Source organism: Elephas maximus, chromosome 17 (assembly GCF_024166365.1).
Source record: "Elephas maximus indicus isolate mEleMax1 chromosome 17, mEleMax1 primary haplotype, whole genome shotgun sequence".
In the NCBI taxonomy this organism is placed as follows: domain Eukaryota; kingdom Metazoa; phylum Chordata; class Mammalia; order Proboscidea; family Elephantidae; genus Elephas; species Elephas maximus.
In genome coordinates this window covers 45428144-45446138 of record NC_064835.1, presented here as the reverse complement: position 1 = coordinate 45446138, position 17995 = coordinate 45428144, and the positions used below count along the sequence as shown (strand labels likewise).

General features: G+C 42.8%; 1 gene segment (V, D, J or C); it reads right to left on the bottom strand.

The window, feature by feature from the left end:
• Nucleotides 1–9617: 9617 nt before the first annotated feature.
• LOC126060442 (immunoglobulin kappa variable 3-15-like) lies at nucleotides 9618–10403 on the bottom strand. The segment is given in 2 exon segments: nucleotides 9618–10099; nucleotides 10324–10403. Coding segments are annotated over 2 exon segments (486 nt in total).
• Between the last annotated feature and the right edge of the window lie 7592 nt (nucleotides 10404–17995).

Here is a 17995-nt window from a genome sequence, read left to right as displayed (position 1 = left end):
CGAGTTCTGAGAAAGAGAAGGGGCCTAGGAAGTGGTTAAGGCCAGAGCATAGACCAAGACCCTCTTTGGGGTCAGGCCGGTGTGCATATTGCAAAAAGCGTGGAATAGCCCAAAGAAACCGGTGTAGCCAGCCACCTTGCAGGCTTACCAGGAAGGACCATCCCCTGGAGGTGAGTCGGAGGGAGGAAGCCAGGACCAATATCGCCATTGGCCATCTCCCTCCCTGAGCCCCGGGTGACCCTTAAGGTGGGAGGACGTCCCATAGACTTTATCTTGGAAACTGGAGCAAGCCTTTGAAAAAAATTAAATGTAAGTTAATGACGGCCCCAGCGTTGGGACTGCCTGATTTACAAAAGCCTTTTGAACTGTTTTGTGCATAAGAGGAAGGGGATTGCTGTGGGAGTTCTGAGTGACCTTGGGCCCAGCCCAGCACCCTGTGGCATATTTCTCAAAGCAATTGGACACTGTGGCTAAGGGATGGCCACCCTGTTTACAGGCGGTGGCTGCAACCTGCTCCTGGAAGCTGAAAAGTTCATACTTGGCCAAAAGCTGACTGTAAATACCCCCCACACAGTTCTTCCTCTTTTAGAACAAAAAAGGAGGGTTCTGGCTTACAGCCGTCCGCATGGGACAGTACTAGGCCATCCTATTAGATAACCCTAATGTTGTTTTAAAACCTGTCTCCTCCCTGAACCCTGCTACCTTGCTGCCAGTATCTGAGGACCCCCCCAATTCCCGACCGTGTAGAGGCCACAGAAGAAGTCTATTCAAGTAAGTCTGACCTGTCTGATGTCGCACCACAGGATTCTGAATTTCAAATATTCACAGATGGAAGTAGCTTCATGCTTGAAGGACATCGAGCGGCAAGATATGCAGTGGTAACCCTGACAAATATCTTGGAGGCTGACCCCTTGACATAGGGAACTTCAGCCCAAAAAGCTGAGCTCGTAGCTCTCAGCTGGACTTTCCGTCTGGGAAAAGGGAAGCGAGTGACCATTTACACAGACAGCAGGTACGCTCATTTAGTTTTACATTCCCACAGAGCCTTATAGAAAGAGAGAAGACTCCTGACAGCTGCTAATGAAGAAATAAAAAATGTGTCTGAGATCCTAGAGCTTTTAAAAGCTGTTCACTATCCCCTTCAGGTGGCACTGGTATATTGGCATCAAAAGGGCCAATCCTTTGAGGCCATTGGAAATTGAAAAGCTGACATAGAAGCAAAAAGGGCTACCTTACAAGAATAGAGAAAGGCAGGAAAACAGTTAGCCCTGATTCCCCATTTAAACCCCAATGAATTCTCCAACCCAACATATAATCCCCATGATTTAGATAGAGCAAAAGAGTGGGGGTCTCAGTATTCACCACGTTCTAGTTTGCTGACTAATTTTGAAGAATAAATATTGTTACCAGAAGACCAAGTGTACAATATAATATAATATCAACTCCACATGAAAGCACACAGTGTGGAAGAGACGCAAGTCTCGAATGGATTCAACAAATTGTTGGGGGACCAAAGATTCTTAAGACAGTATGTGAGGTCACTAGAAGATGTCCGTTATGTGCTAAAAACAATCCAAAGATGGCACCCCACCCAGTAGAGCCAAGAATCCAGCACTGAGGAATGAACATGGGAGAAAATTGGCAAATAGATTTTACAGTAATGCCTCGAGCACCTGGAAACTTCTGATATTTACTGGTTTTTGTAGACACATACTCTGGGTGGGTAGAGGCTTTTCCCTGCCAGACTGAACAAGCTCAAGAAGTGACTAAGGCATTACTCAAAGAGATTATTTCCCGATTTGGTTTGCCACTCTCAATTCAGAGCGACAATGGGGGAACCTTTGTGGCCCAGGTAAATCAAGAACTTAATAAGGCCTTAGACATCACCTGGAAACTGCACTCAGCATAGAGACCGCAATCTGCTGGAAAGATTGAAAACATGAACCATACTTTGAAAAAGACTCTAGTTAAAGTTTGCCAAGAAACCCACTCCACTTGGTTACAAGTATTACCAATTGCCCTACTTCGGATTCGGGTGGCCCCTCGAAGTGAACTTAAGTTGAGTCCTTATGAACTTATATATGGGAGACCATTCCTAAAAGGGTCAACTTTCCACACCTCTGTCATGACAGAAGTTGAAAAGAGAGATTGGGTCTGATCCTTAGGAGCAGTTATAAGTACCATTAACAAATATGCCTCTTCCCGTTTGTCTTCCCCCTCTAATGTGCCTCTTCATAGGTTCAAGCCAGGGGATCGGGTCCTGTTAAAGGTTTAGAAAAATTAACATCTAGAAGATCAACTGGCCCCCATCTGGTTGGGACCATATGAAGTCCTCCTGACTACTCATTCCTCTCCGAAACTGGCTGGAGTAAATGCATAGGTGCATCATACTAGAGTGAAAGAGACCCCGCCTCCTCCAGAAGAACCTAGCAGAAGGACTGAAGAATCCTCATATGCCTGCACCCCAGTTCAAGGCCTAAAATATCACTTCTCAAAGATTTACACATGACTTAAATCCTTATTCCTTTTCTATTCCAGGTCGGGCCTACCTCGACCGGAGAAGAGTCAAGCCAGGCTCCTACAATTCTCCAGTCAGGAAGCACCTTGACTTTACAAGTAGGAGACACCCTGACTCTCCCTTGTGTTATTTCAACTTTAACTCCTTTAGGTCCTATTAAGTGGATTCGGGAATCTTCAGATGAAGGGCAATCTATAGTTTGGGGAGCTACTGGGGATTTTCTTCAAGCTTCCCCCATGACAGACATTACTCAGTCTAAAAATGGTAATTTTTCTATTATTATCCAGAATGTTAGTCTATCTGATACAAGTACATATTCCTGTGTGAAATATAGGAAAGGATTTCCTATGGATGTCAAAATCAGCTGGGGGTAGGGGACTCATGTGATTATTATTGGGAAAAAAGAATCATCTCACCTTCCAGATGGCTGGAACTGGTCATCTAATGGTCTATTTACCACATCCCAAGCTGTGCCTAAGGGAGGGAATCTCAGGGATTGCTGGGTGTGCCACCATTGGCCATGATCTGGTGCACCCCTAAGTTCTATGGCTGCCCCGGTTTTCGGCTATGATAAAATTATGTCTGGGGGTGTATTAACACAGCATGCTCCCTGAGCACCTATAAGGGCAAGATTAGTGCAATATCCTTTTTCCATCCCTTGTTTATCCTGTCGCATCTGAAATGTATAGCATGGTGAAATAGGGAATTGGGAATTAAAGTCCCAAGTACCCTGAGTACAAATAGATCAGGAAATTTTCAGGGATTTCCAGCTCCTCTCTTCATTCAGTGACTCTCTTGTCAACCCTTATTTGTTACATTTTAATTCAAGTCTTATTTGCCCCTCCAGGTTATACTTTTCTATGTGGAGGTAAGCCATACCTCAATAGTGAGTTGCCCAATTCAGGTAATTCACCCTGGACTTTGGCCATCCAATGCTTAAATGGAATCCACTTTGTGGGTCAATGCACCATAGGGTTCCTAGTCTTTCCCACCCAAGTCCATTCTACCATCATCATTGCACATCCATCAAGAAAAAAAGCATGATATTTTCTCCGTAGATCCCGTTACGTTAGAAACTAAGAATAATAGATATAATTCGGTGTTAAAAAAAAATGGTTTTGGTTGGTGGTATCTGAATTCCCTGGTTGAAGTGGTCTTCGACAACAGAATTGCGTTGGAATTCTTATTGGCAGAATCAAGGGGCATTTGCACCATAATTAATAAGACTGGTTGTACCTGGGTTAACACTTTGGAGGAAGTGAACATCAAATTAAAAGCAATCCACAAAGTTGCTGAATGGACAAATCCCATAGCACGGCCCAGTGGACTGTAGGATTGGATCTCGAATCTATTCCCATCCATAGAATCTTGGTTAGTCCCTCTTGTCACCTTGAGAATTATAATTTTAATGGTGTGTATTTGTGTTCCCTGTTTTCTAAAAATCTGGGCCAAAGGAACTGAGACCACCTTAAAAGCAAGAAACACATTTGCCCTAAATGTCCGAGGAAATTTTTCAGTCAACCAAGGGGATGTTCACCATCTGATTCCATTAAACACTATTGCCTTTTATATTAACTCTACTTCTAACACGCACCCTAAATAAACATTCCCTGACTTCATGCCCCTCTTCAGTAGGAAACAGATTGAGCTGCGCTCCATTTCCCAAGATTGAGAAAGCTTCAGAAATAAGGGGGGATTGAAGTAGAGAAAATACATTGTCTGTAGTGTTTTAGTATTAAAATAAGAGAGAATATATTTTCCAGTTTAGCTGTATAAGCTGTGAGTAAAATCTCTAGTCTTTAAAAACGTCAACTATTTGCTCTGGAATCTGTCTCACGATTGTACCATTGTAGAAGAACAAATTCCATTGTAGAAAAACGAGGTAATCAAGATTTTTGTTGTTGATTAAATCATGCTTCTCTCCGAGGTGACAAAAACAATGAGTGATACCATCAGGACCCGAGATAATTGAACAAAACCCGGACCCATCCAGTGACCGAAACCAGGATGGCATAATGAGGACTTGAGGACGTCAACAATAAGTCATTTCGTCATTACGTCCCTCTCAAAGAAGAATCAACATTCCTGGGAGTTTCTAAACGCTGACCCTTTCCCTATAAAACCCTTCTGTAGCCCTCTTGGGGCAGACAGAATCTGGGGGCAACTTTGCCCCCTCTGTCTCTTGAACACGGTGTTCAATAAATCCCTCTTTTTGCTTACCTCCCCCTGTCTCACTATTGGCTTTCGGCAGGTGGCTCAAATCTGCAATTTGTGGTAACAGGTGGAGGCTGCAGATGTTGCAGTTTATTACTGCCAGCAAAGTATACAGCTTCCTCCTGCAGTGATACAGCCCTGCAAGCAAACCTCTCTGCTTGGAGCGGCCCAGCTTCCTAAATGTGTTGCCTGAGTGATGAGCCGTCCCAGCAGACCTCTGAGGCTGCTAAGAGGAAGACTTTAGAGACCTCAGGGGAATGGGTTGCAGCTGAAGACTCTGGACCATGAGTGCCTCTGTTTCAACTCAGACACTGCTTGTTTGTGGCCAGTCAGCTGCACAAGGCTTGACATGGCAGAGAAAGCAGGAAGGATGGGGGAGGTCCAAGTGCCTCTGAGCAACTAGACCAGATGTCAGGAGAGCTGACTAAGAGCTTATCCTAATCCTCCTGCCTCCATACATTTGTCAGTTAAATTTAATCAGCATGACAGGCAGGCATTTGACACAGACAGTGGCAACACAAGTGGAATACATCTGGAGGTTAAGTAAGCTTTTTGTATATTTCATCAGGATAATATTTGGTGATATTTAGCCTTTAGTATTTTCCCACTTTCCCAAACCCCTGCTTCTCAATTTACCACTTACGGTTCACCTGGAATTAAGATAATTGAAATATCATTCTATATTAGATGTCCTCAGGGGAAGTGTGGCTGAGAAGAATTCGTGAAGATGCTGGTTTTTGAGCTTCCAGAAAGTCTTTTGTAAATGTATAGCAGACACAAGATGCTAATTCCGCAACCGATGAATTTCCCCAAACTTCGTATTGAGAAAAATGATTTCAAGGAATTTTATAAGTTGGGTTTTAAAAATAAAAAGCAAACAGAAAGACGTAGAACAACATTTACTCCATAAACTACTAGAAGGATACAAAATGACAGAAATGTTTTTCTTTCTAAGAACAAAAAAAAAAAAATTTTTTTTTTTTTGTTCTAAAGGTCAGAATTTTAAGACTGTGTCCATATTTATGCCTATTCCCATGAAAGGTAATCCAACTGAATACGGAAATCATCGAACAATATTCCTTCCAAAGTGGCTACAGCAGTATATTGGCAGGGAACTGCTAGAAATACAAGCCAGATTCAGACAACAACCTGGAACAAGGGATATCATTGCTAATGTCAGATGGATCCTGGCTAAAAGTAGATAATACCAGAAATATATTTACCTGTGTTTTATTGACTATGCAAAGGCATTCCACTGTGTGGTTTGTAACATATTCTGGATAACATTGCGAAGAATGGGAATTCCAGAACACCTAAATGTGTGCATGAGGACCCGTACACAGGTCAACAGGAAGTCATTCAAAGAGAATAAGGAAATGCTGCATGGTTTAAAGTCATAAAATGTGTGTGTCACTGTTGTAACCTTTCACCATACTTATTCAGTCTCTATGCTGAGCAAATAGTTTGAGAAGATGGATTATATGAAGAAGAATGAGGAATCAGGATTGGAGGAAGACACTTTAGCAACCTTCATGATGCAGATGACACAAACTTGTTTGCTGAAAATGAAGAGGACTTGAAGCATTTACTGATGAAGATCAAGGACCACTGCCTTCAGTATGGATTACACTTCAACATAAAGAAAACAAAAATCTTCACAACTGAGCGAAGAAGTAACATCCTGATAAACGGACAAAACACTGAAATTGTCATGAATTTCACTGTCCTTGAATCCCTAATCAATGACCATGGAAACAACATTCGAGAAATCAAAGGATGCATGGCACTGGGCAAATTGGCTGGAAAAATCCTCTCTGAAGTGTTAAAAAGCAAAGACGTCAGTTTAAATATTACGATGCACCTGAACCAAGCCATGATGTCTTCAATTGCCTCTTATGCATGTGAAATTGGGGCAATGAATAAGAAAGACCAAAGAAGAATTGATGCCTTTGAATTATTGTGTTGGCAAAGAATATTGAAGATACCATGGGCTTCCAGAAGGAACAAATTTGTCTTGGAAGAAGTACAGCCAGAGTGATCTTTAGGAGGGAGGGTGGCGAAACATTGTCTCACATGCTTCGTATATGTTATCAGGAGGGATCAGTCCCTGCAGAAGGACATTATGCTTGATAAAGTAGAGGGTCAACAAAACAGAGGTAGACCCTCACCAAGGCGGATTGACTCAGTGGCTGTAACAATGGGCTCAAGCATAACTAGGACTAAGAGGATGGCCTACAACTGGGCAGTGTTTCATTGTGTAGTTCATACGGTCACTAAGAGTTGGAACTGACTGGACAGCACCCAACAACTCAACAACAAAAATGAGCAATGTACTGATGAGATTTTTTTTTTTTTTTTTTGCAACTCCAAAAATCGGAAATGTAAAGTGGTTAATATAAACATTAATATTCAAGGTGAAAACTTTGACGAAGATCTAATACTGTCAAATATTGAAATACATTCTTATCAGTCAGGGATTTTGATTCCAAACAAAAGAAACAAACTAAGTGTAAACTAAGCAGAAAATGAAATGATTCTTGGGTGACATGCAGATTTGACTAAAAGACTACAGAGCATAGTGTAGAGAACGCAAATGAAACTCGTTGGCAAAAGCACAGCTCACGATAAATCATTGAGAGAAGTTGTTTGGATGTGATCCCACCACCACCACAGATGGACTGGCTCCACCACCACTGGACACCAGCAATGGAACATTGGGTATTGGAGGCCTCTGCTACCATTCTGTTTGCAAACATTGTTGACTCTGTGAATTGAGCATTAGTACCATTTCCTCAGGAACAGTTTCAATAAGTGCTCTTCAAGAATGTATTTATATTCCCAGAAAGTGTAATCAACCAAAATGAAACCCATTTCCATTGACTTGATTCCAATTCCCAGCAACCGCATGAGTTACAGAGTAGCCCTGAGCTCCATAGACTTTTATTTGCTGTAATCTTCATGCAAGCAGACCACTAAGCCTTTCTTCTGTGGCTCCGCTGTGTGGGTCCCAACTGCCAAGCTTTAGGTTAGGAGCTGAGCACGAACTGTCTGCACTACTCAGGCAACTTCAGCAATTATGGCAGGAAAACTAAAATATAACTATTGTCATCAGAGAATCCAAAAAAAACCATATTTGGCATATTCAAATAGTACTGCCCTATTCAAAAAGTAAGAAATATGAAGTTTAGAAGTTTTTGAACCACAATCCTTTGATCTAAGAATCTCACCATTACACTCCATGGTTCTTTGCATAAATGTTCGCTTGGCACACCCCAACCTGAGCTCACACCTGCTGACCTGAAACTCATAAAAAGCTACGAAGTATAGAAACTGTTGAATCAGTGTGTGCTTTCTTGTGTAGGTTCTCAACAGCAACAGCAAAAAAACAAACCCATTCCCACTGAGTCGATTCCAACACATAGTGACATATAGGACAGAGTAAAACTACCCCATTAAGTTTCCAAGGTGCGGCCCGTAGATTCAAACTGCTAACCTTTTCGTTAGCCACCATAGCTCTTAAGCACTGTGCAACCAGAGTTACCACAGCCAAACTGAAAAAAAAAAAAAAAAAGCTATGAAATAGAGTTTCTTGGGGGATGGAATCTGAGCAATATCACAAAAAGAGAAGCTGCAGGATGGGCACCACCCAGATGCTAGGCTCCTGCTCTATTATGTTCCAGGTGAGAAAAAACCTAGACATGGAGTTTTCTCTCCAGAGTGACCCTCCTATTCAGATAGGTCTATTGTTTGAAAAGAGATGTGAAATAAATATTACAAGCTACACAGGCCTGTCCACTTCTCCCAGTTAGAGGCCATTTTGGTTTGATTCCCCTTCTATCCCTGATGGCACAGTATCTCTGGATCATCCTCGGGTGCCTGTCATTTTAGGTCCCAGCGGGCAGATCCTGCTCACTAGGTGCCAGAATGTCTGCTGTCTCCCAGGAGAGAAAGTCTCCATTAGCTGCAGGGCCAGTCGGAGTCTCCTCTACACTGACTGGAAACACTACTTAGGCTGGCAACTGCATAAACCTGAGGAGGGACCTACAGGCCTCATTCACCTCACTTCCTCTATGCATGGTGTTGTGATGCTGAACAGGTTTCAGCAGCACTTTCAGACTAATAGAGACTAGGGAGAAAGGTCCAGTGGTCAACTTCTAAAAATTCAGCCAGTAAACACCCTATGGATGACAACAGTCAGATCTTATTGTTCGCTGGGTTGTCATGACTCAGGGCCTGACAAGATGGCAACTAACAAGAAGAAAGAAACAAGATTTCCTTCAGTCACAAAATTAATCTTGGGTGCCCAAGGGGTTAATTTAAAGAGGAAGTCATGAAAAAGTACATGGAAAAGCTGGCCCCTGTTTCTAGAGTGATAAGGTTAATGACTTAGAGACTGGCCTTTGAAAGAATGAGTGCCACTGAAAGAAATGGAGAGAGGAGAAAAGGGCAGTAAAATGGGAGCTAAGAGCAGGAAAACACCTTCATTGACATTGACCAGGATGGCTTGGCTGGAAAACAGAACCCATGGAAGGAAAAAGAAAGAGAGGAAGATAACCTTCTGTGAGGGAAGCTTTAAACAGGAAGGGCCTAGATTTAATACTGGGTTAGATCCTGAGCTGTGAGGGGTAATTGCAGAGAAAGGAAAGAGTCCAGGAAAATTAGGAATTAAAATGAGACTGTTCTAGAGTAAGAAGGCACAAGGAAGATAGAACTAATCTTTCAGGGTGTAAAACTCACTGGGCCCTTCCCCAAATCAATCATGTGAGCTATCCTTGTAAAAGAAGCAGGTTCCTATGATACGAAACTCCTGAGAAACCCTACAAGAGATTTTTAGGGCATTCTTTTTTCTATAATTTCCCACAAAGAGGATCCAGAAGAAGCCACATCCCTTAATTTTCTCTTAGAACCTGCGAATACTCCAAGGAATTGGTCAGGAGATATGGCCTTTAGGGCAGAGAGAGGAAGCGTGCATGTTCAGGGCTGAGCAGAAAGGAAGCAGCTGGTGCAGTGAAGACTCACTAGCCTGTAGCCCTCTGGGGGAGGTTTGTGTTCGAGGCTGAAGCACTGTGGGAGGTGGGTTATTTTCGTGCTGACAATAATAAACTGCGGCATCATCAGCCTGGAAGTTGCTGATGGTGAGAGTGAAGTCTGTCCCAGACCCACTGCCTCTGAACCGGTCAGGGACCCCAGATGCCCGGGTCGTTGCATCGTAGATGAGCAGCTTAGGAGCCTGTCCTGGTTTCTGCTGGTACCAGGCTATGTTATTGCTCACACTCTGGCTGGCCTTGCAGTTGATGGTGACCGTTTCTCCTTGAGACTTAGCCACAGAGGCTGGAGACTGGGTCAGCACAATGTCCCCACTGGAACCTGCAATCAGAGTGGATGGTTACCATGTACACATTTATACACACACTTTTTCACACATACGTTAGAATATACCATTTATACCACAACATCTAGTGATATTACATATCAGCAAATACTTGGTTCCATTTTACGAATAACTGTCATTTCCCACTCTATGTTAAAATCATTTTTCAGCTCTAGAAAGATACTACTCTAGAGAGATTGAAACACTTTTCATTTCTCACCAGAAGCCCAGAGCAACAGGGACATGAGGACCAGAGTGTGTGGCACCATCTTGCTGCCCCTGCCTGCCTGATGCCGATCAGCTCCCATAGCAAAGGCCCTGTTTATAGTATCTGAGCAGCCAGCCTGGTTTTGGAGGGGCCTATGCAAAGCAGTCAGTGAATGGAAAGCAAATTACATGGGCAATAGATTGTGAAACCAGCCAATGTACTTCAGGAGCCAAATATATCACATAAAGAATAATTTTATGACTAGAAAAACAAAGCAGGGTCACAGACGCTCTAAAATCTCTCAAAAAAAAAAAAAAAAAAAAAACAAAGAAAGAAATCTTGTAGTCCATTGGATTCCAACTCATGACAACCACATGTGTTACACAGTAGAGCTCTCCATAGGGTTTTCTTGCCTGTATTCTTTATAGAAGCTGACTGACAGGCTTTTCTTCCAGGGTACCACTGGTGTGTTCAAACTCCCAACCTTTAGGTTAGTAGCCCATCACAACTGCTTGAAACACCTGAAATCTAGTGAAGAGCTTCAATTTTAGCTTAAAAAGAGTTTTAAATGAGTTCAGGTTACATAAGTGTTGGACTAGTTTCTTTAAAACAACAGTTTTGTAAAACAATACAAAAAGCTGGAAAAAAATAGAAGGAAAGGGAAGAATATGGGAAATTTTTGCCTCATCGTTTCATAAACATTTATAGCTAGAAAATGTCGGAGCTCTGAAGATACTTGTATCCTGAATGATACCTAAAAACACTGCAAGCGCTTGAGATTGCATTCCGGGGCTATGGAAGGGCCAGAGAAATGGAAAACAGGCCCCGAATTTACTCGTATTGAAAGTCCTCGGGGAGCCTATATTGAGCTAGCTTCCAGGAGTTCTTAGATCTCAAAGGAAATGTGAACCAAAGAGAAAGTGGAATCTTTCATGCCCACATTGGGTAGGACTTGATAAGAGGGCTCTAGAATCATTTGTGGAAATGGAGAGGAAAAAACAAGCAGGATTTCCTTGTAAAGTTGTGATAGAATGCCAACTCTTCAAAGAGTTTCATTCCAGGTATGGATGGCCTCTGTGGGCCTGGAACTCTTCAGCCTTGAAGGTGAGACTTCGTCTCTCTTACTTTGGATATATTATCAGGAGGGACCAGCCCTTGCAGGAGATCATGCGTCATAAGGTAGAGGGTCAGGGAAAAAGAGAAAGAGCCTCAAGGAAATGGGTTGACACAGTGGCTGCAACATTGGGCTCAAACACAGCAAAGGCTGTGAGGACGGCTCAGGACCAGGGGGTGTTTTGGTTTGTTGTACACAGAGGGTCACTATCAGTTGGACCCAATGTGATGATGCAGAACAACAACATAATATGAATATGAACGTGGTGCAACAGAAATAACAGGGAACAAAAGGAGTTCTGTTCATACTTCACATTTGGGCGTTATACGAGTTTATTCAAAGAAACAAATGACAAACTAAACATTGTATGCAAGGTACGGAAAACAAAAATGGGAACAGTTCAGATCAGAAAAAGAACGAATTGAATTTCTACAAATTAGAAAGAGAGTTACCAAAACATTAAAACGCAGAGGCCGAGAGGCTTCCACTTGTAGGCTAGATGGAATAATAAGGACAATATTCACCATCTCACATGAAACAATCAAAAAATAATTAACTAATTTAAAATAATATTTAACAGTTAATGCACTCAAGTCCTAGTCCAAAAACAGTAGCCTCAAAACTAAAGTAAAACAAAAAACCTGGCGATCTGCTTCTGAGAAATGAATCATTGAAAATCATACCATTGACACACGTGGGGACACCATGAGTCAGAATCAAGTCAACAGCAAATGGCTTTTCATCTTACAGAAATGCATCGCTAGGCCTTTCTTCCAAGGCCCCACGGGTGGATTCGAACTGCTAACCTTTCAGTAGTAGTCTAGCACAAAACATTAGCTCCACATCACTAGTTAAATCTTTGTTTGGGGAAGATAATCCAAGATCACAGGTGCCCCTCACTGTCATATTCAAAGAGTAAGTCAGAAAAGAGCACCTACAAGATTCCTTACCACAACCCTGTGCTCTGAGCCTTTCACCATCGAACTCCCTGGGTCTTGCCGTAAATGTCCCCTCACCACCACCCCACCCTGGGCTCAGCCTTGCTGACCTGAGCCTCATAAATGGAGCCTTTTCTGGAGAGTGGAACCTGAACAACATCACAGGAGAGAGAAGCTGCAGGGTGGTGACACCATCCAGAACCTCAGGCTCCTGTTGTGCTCTGTTCCAGGGGAGAGGATATTTGCAAACCTAGAGATGGAGTTTTCTCTTCAGAGTAATCCTTCAATTCAGAGCTACGACTTGAAAATGAGATATGAAATAAATGCTACGAGCAACACGGGCTTGTCCACCTATAGCAGATAGAGATTATTTTGGTTTGGTTGTTTCTTGGATCCCTGCCTGATTGGTCAGCATCTCTACATCATCCCATGTGCTTGTCATTGCAGGTTCCTGCCAGCAGATGGCGGTGACACATTCTCCAGATGCCTGTCTGTCTCCCTGAGAGAGTGTCTCCAGCAGCTGAAGGGCCATAATTCCCATGATTTGAACTCATTGAATTTATTGACAGAGGTTATAGGCCATAACATAGCCTATCTTAGCAACTGTTTTAAAAGAAAAGTGTTTCCTGCTGTTGTTTGGAGAGTGTCCTCTAAGTGTCAGTTATGTCAGGATGGTTGATAACCTTGTTCAGCCTCCTACATCCTAACTGGCCACACTGCATGCTGGACGTGCTACAGAGCCTCTACTACTCTGAGGCCCTCTCAACACTGGCCGACTCCATGTACCTGGTGTATGGGCCACACCAGTATACCTGGGGGTGGAATGAAGGTCTAGAGCTCAAAGAGGCCTACCAGGTGCTTCCCTCCTTTAAGAAAAAAGGCACACAATAAAGATGCTGAGGTAGAATGTATATTCCCCCTTACACCTTATCTATGGGGCACACAACATTTATATTACAGTGGTCACAATATTTCACTCCATTTTGTGCCAGCTAAAAAAAAAAAAAAAAAAAAATTTTTTTTATAGAGGACAGTTCTCAGAAATAAGAGCTTAAGATCACCTTCAACTAGGGGACATTAGCCACCAGACCTCAGCCAACATGCTGCCTGGTGACCCAGGAAGAGCCTCTGGGTCGTTTTCAGACCCCCTAGCTCATCTTGACATGATCCCTGGATCTGTGCTCAACTTAACCGTTTACCATGTTGTCAGCTGGGACTCATGGTGACCCCAGGTTTTAAGAGTAGAACTGGGCTCCATAGGGTTTTCAATGGCTGACTGTTCTGAAGCAGGCCAACATGGCTTTCTCCTGATAAGCCTCTTGGAGACTCAAACTTCCAGCCTTTTGCTTAGCAGCCAAGTATTTGAACTGCTTGCACCACCCAGGGCCTCCTGAGCTCTAGTTTAATAACCTGCTGCTGTTGAGTCAATTCCGAGTCATAGAAACCTTTTTGGACAGAGTAGAACTGCCCCATAGGGTTTCTTTATGGAAGCAGGTGCTCTAGTTAACCCATTGCCCTTGGGTTGATTCTGACTCATAGCGGCCCTCTAGGACAGAGTTGAAGTGCTCCATTGAGTTTCCAAGGGTGTAAATCTTTAACGGAAGAGCACTGCCCCATCTTTCTCCTGCAGAGCGGATGGTGGATTCAAGCCACAGACCTTTTGGTTACCATCAAGCACTTTAACCACTGCAAAACCAGGGCTCCTTGTTCGGAGGGCCAAACATTGGAGAGTGGAGATTCTGTACTTCTTTTGTATTTAGGAAACCATGGTGGCGTACTGGTTAAGGGTCCGGCTGCTAACCAAAAGGTTGGCAGTTTGAATCCACCAGGCGCTCCTTGGAAACCTTATGGGGTGATTCTACTCTGTCCTTTGGGATAACTATGAGTCCCTTTCCACTCCATCACAAGTTTGGTTTTTGGTTTTTGGTCCTAAGTCAGCAGCACACTAGGGGGCACTCAGGTCAAATTGTTGACATGTTTCTCCTGTTTCAGCTTGGAGTCCAAAATGTCTGTATTTGCCTGACACATTAAGGTGTTACTGTTGTAAAACCAAAAAAACCAAACTCACTGCCATTGAGTCAAATTCTTCCTCTCTCTCTGTCTCCCTTTTCCTGTCCCTGTCCCTCTGTTTGCCTGCAGATATCAATCTCGGGCAACTTTTATCAGAGTTTTTCCACTATCTTTTTTTTTTGTAGAAATTCTGAGGGTAAAAGAGCTACTGTTACGAGCAATATTAATTGTACTGTTTGAATCCAGGGTACATCAGTTTTCATGAATCTTGTAACTTTAGTATCAAGACAGAAATAAAAGATGTTGCTCTTTTGCTACTCAGAAATATGATTGACAAGTAAACATTTGCTATACTTTTTTTTATATAATCAACAAGTTTTGCCCTTTTAAAAATGAAAATAATTAAAAAGAAAACCAAGCCCATTATCTTCATGGTACTTCGAAATGATGGTTACTCTTTTCTATGTGTGTCACAGCAGAAGTGAGCTCCACAGGGTTTCCCTCCCTGTAATTCTTACGGAAACTGATTTCCTGGCCTTTCTTTGTTGGCACCGATGGGGGGTTTGAGTCACCAGTCTTTGGATTAGTAGGTAAGTGCAAATTGTTTGTGCCACCCCGAGACTACTTGAATCTTTACTTTGCCTGAAATAAATAATGCTGGTGCATTCTGGGACGGACAATTAAGATTAATTCTCATAATTAGTTTCAAATTTCACCCGGGGCTGCCAAGATATTCGCCTAAGAGAGAACCAAATAAGGAGGTTCCTAATTTCCAAGGAAAACAAAATGAAAGAGGAGTGAGATCTGCCCAAGTAAGTTTCTATCTAGTTCTTAAACCCTCTAAATTTGTGTTCAACTTTATGGTTTTCCCTGACTATTCTAGGGAGCTCAAATTTCTTTGATAAGGTTTCATTTTATCATATTTTGTTATTTCATTCTATCCTATTTAATTCGATTCGATTTGATTCAAATTGATTTGATTATATTTGATTTATTACTGAACCTAACAGAACAACTTTATATATGCATATAAAGAAAGACAAATAAGATAGAATATTCATCAAGGTCAACAAGTGGTTACCAGGAATATCATATTCACTACCTGAGGCATAAAAATTCTTTCCTCTTTTCCCCTTGCCTTAAACTGGGCTAATAGCTGTCTATGTATAAGAGAAAATTTTTTCTTCCCTATCAAGCTGTTTTGACTTGAGGCTCTTTAGGAGTTTCATTCACTGAGTCCCAGGGAAAGAGAGTTTGTAGCACTAGATTCCAAAATTCTTAAACAATTAACCTGGTATCAGCATATACCGGACAATATTTTTTACTAGGATTTTGTTTTTTTAATTGTTCTTTACATGAAGGTTTACAGAACAAACTTCTTTTTCATCAAACATTTAGCACACACAGTGTTCTATGACATTAGTTGACCAACCCAAGACATATCAACACTCCCTTCTCAATCCTTTGTTCCCTATTGTTATCTTTCCTATTCTCTCCTGCCTTTCAATTCCTGTCCCAGGGCTGGTGCACTCCTTTAGCCTTGGTTTGTTCCGTGGGTCTGTTCAATCTTTGGCGGAAGGGTAAACTTCAGGAGTGTACTCATTACTGAGCTGAAAGCATGTCGGGGGCCATAATCTCAGGGTTTCTCTAGTCTCTGTCAGGCCAACAGGTCTGGTCTTTCTTTCTGAGTTAGAATTTTTTTCTGCATTTTTCTCCAGGTCTTTCTGGGAACCTCTATTATGGTCTCTGTCACAGTAGTCAGTGATGGTAGCAAAACACCCTCTCGTAACGGACTCAGTCTGGTGGAAGCTGTGGTAGATTTGGTCCATTAGTCCTTTGGACTAATCTTTCCCTTGTGTCTTTAGTTTTCTTCATTATTCCTTACTCCCAAAGCAGTGAGACAAGTGGAGTATCCAAGATGGCAGCTCACAGGCTTTTAAGACCCCAGACACTACTCACCAAAGTAGAATGTAGAACATATTCTTTATAAACTATGTTATGGCAATTGAGCTAGATAATCCCCGAGATCACAGTCCTCTCAGCTCTCAGCCCAGCAATTCGGTCCCTTAGGGAGTTTGGATGCATCTATAGAGCTACCATGACCTTGTCTTGTACAAGTTGTGCTGGCTTCTGTGCTATTGTGTACTGCCTTACCCTTCACTAAAGTTTCTACTTAACTACTGGATACCAGATAATCTCGAATGATCTCAGGTCCAGCTCATTATTTGTAGACACTCTGTGGATCAACATGGTGGGTGTGGGGAATGATTCCTTTTTTAGGTTAGCTGAGCGAGAACCATGCAGGATGGCCCTAGACACTCATCTGTCCAACTTCAGGGTCTCTGATGTTTTCTTACAGTGTCAGGGCCATGTGCATTGTGTCCTGGACATGAATGCAGCCTTTTAAAACAATCCAAAGTAACCACTACAGCAGGCAGTACCAACTTTCTCTCTGTTGGTTTTCCTCCAAACACAGAAGACACTTTGTTAATTGCTCATCGGAGAGGCCCACCCTCCCCTTGGTCCTCTCCACACTGCTGCACCCACCAAGGGATTTGCATATTGTTCCCCAGGGAGGACCTTCCCTGACAAAGTCTGAGATATAAGTTCAGCTCTAATCTGCCTTTCCTTACCAGGACTCATGAGATCAACTTCTAAAATGAGGTTTCCTGCTCAGCTCCTGGGGCTGTTAATGCTCTGGATCCCTGGTGAGGACAGAAGGGGGATGGGAAAGGAGAAGGAGGAGGGGAGGGTCAGCTCTCAGGGCACCACTTCTTCCACTGTGCATTCTGTTCTCAAGTTAGATGACGATGTCACACACACTGTGGGAGAAATGTGGTGTTCAGACCTGTGAAACTCAGGAGAACAAGAACAAGAGGGACCTGCTCTCTGGTGAAGATTTTAGAAAAGAAAGAGGCTCTTTTATGCCTGGCATTCTCAGGCTATTTTTCTTTTTTTTAATTGTCTGGTTTGGTGTATGAATAAAAATTTCACACACACACAAACACACTCACGCACTCACATAAAACAATTAATTAGCCTGAAATAAATAGCAAAAGGGAATCTTGAAAATCATGCTTAATATTGCTATGTAACCTTTCACTTCTCTCTCATAATTTTAACTTCCAATGGGGATACTGTGGTGACTCACACTCCAGTCTCTTGGCCAGTCATGCTCAGAGAGCCAGCCACCATTTCCTACAAGTAGAGTCAGAGCCTCTCACATAGTGATGGTTACACCTATCTGAACTAGGACCAGCAGAAGCCAGGCCAGCCTCCACAGCTCCTAATCTATAGGGCATCAAGCCTGTTCTCTCGGGTCCCAGTGGGTCAGGAACAGATTTCACTTTGAAAATCAGCAGGGTGGAGGCTGAGGATGTTCCAGCTTATTACTGCCAGCAAAGTATACGACTTCCTCCCTCAGTGGTCCAGCCGTGCACGCACACCTCTCTGCTTGGGGTGGCCCAGCTGCCCAAATGTGTGGCCTATGTGGGGAGTAGTCCCAGCAGATTCTCTGAGTCTGCTAAGAGGAAGGCATCGGAGACCTCAGGGGAATAGGTTGAAGCTGAGGACTCTAGACCATGAGTGCCTCTGCTACACGTTAGCTACTGCCTGTTCGTGG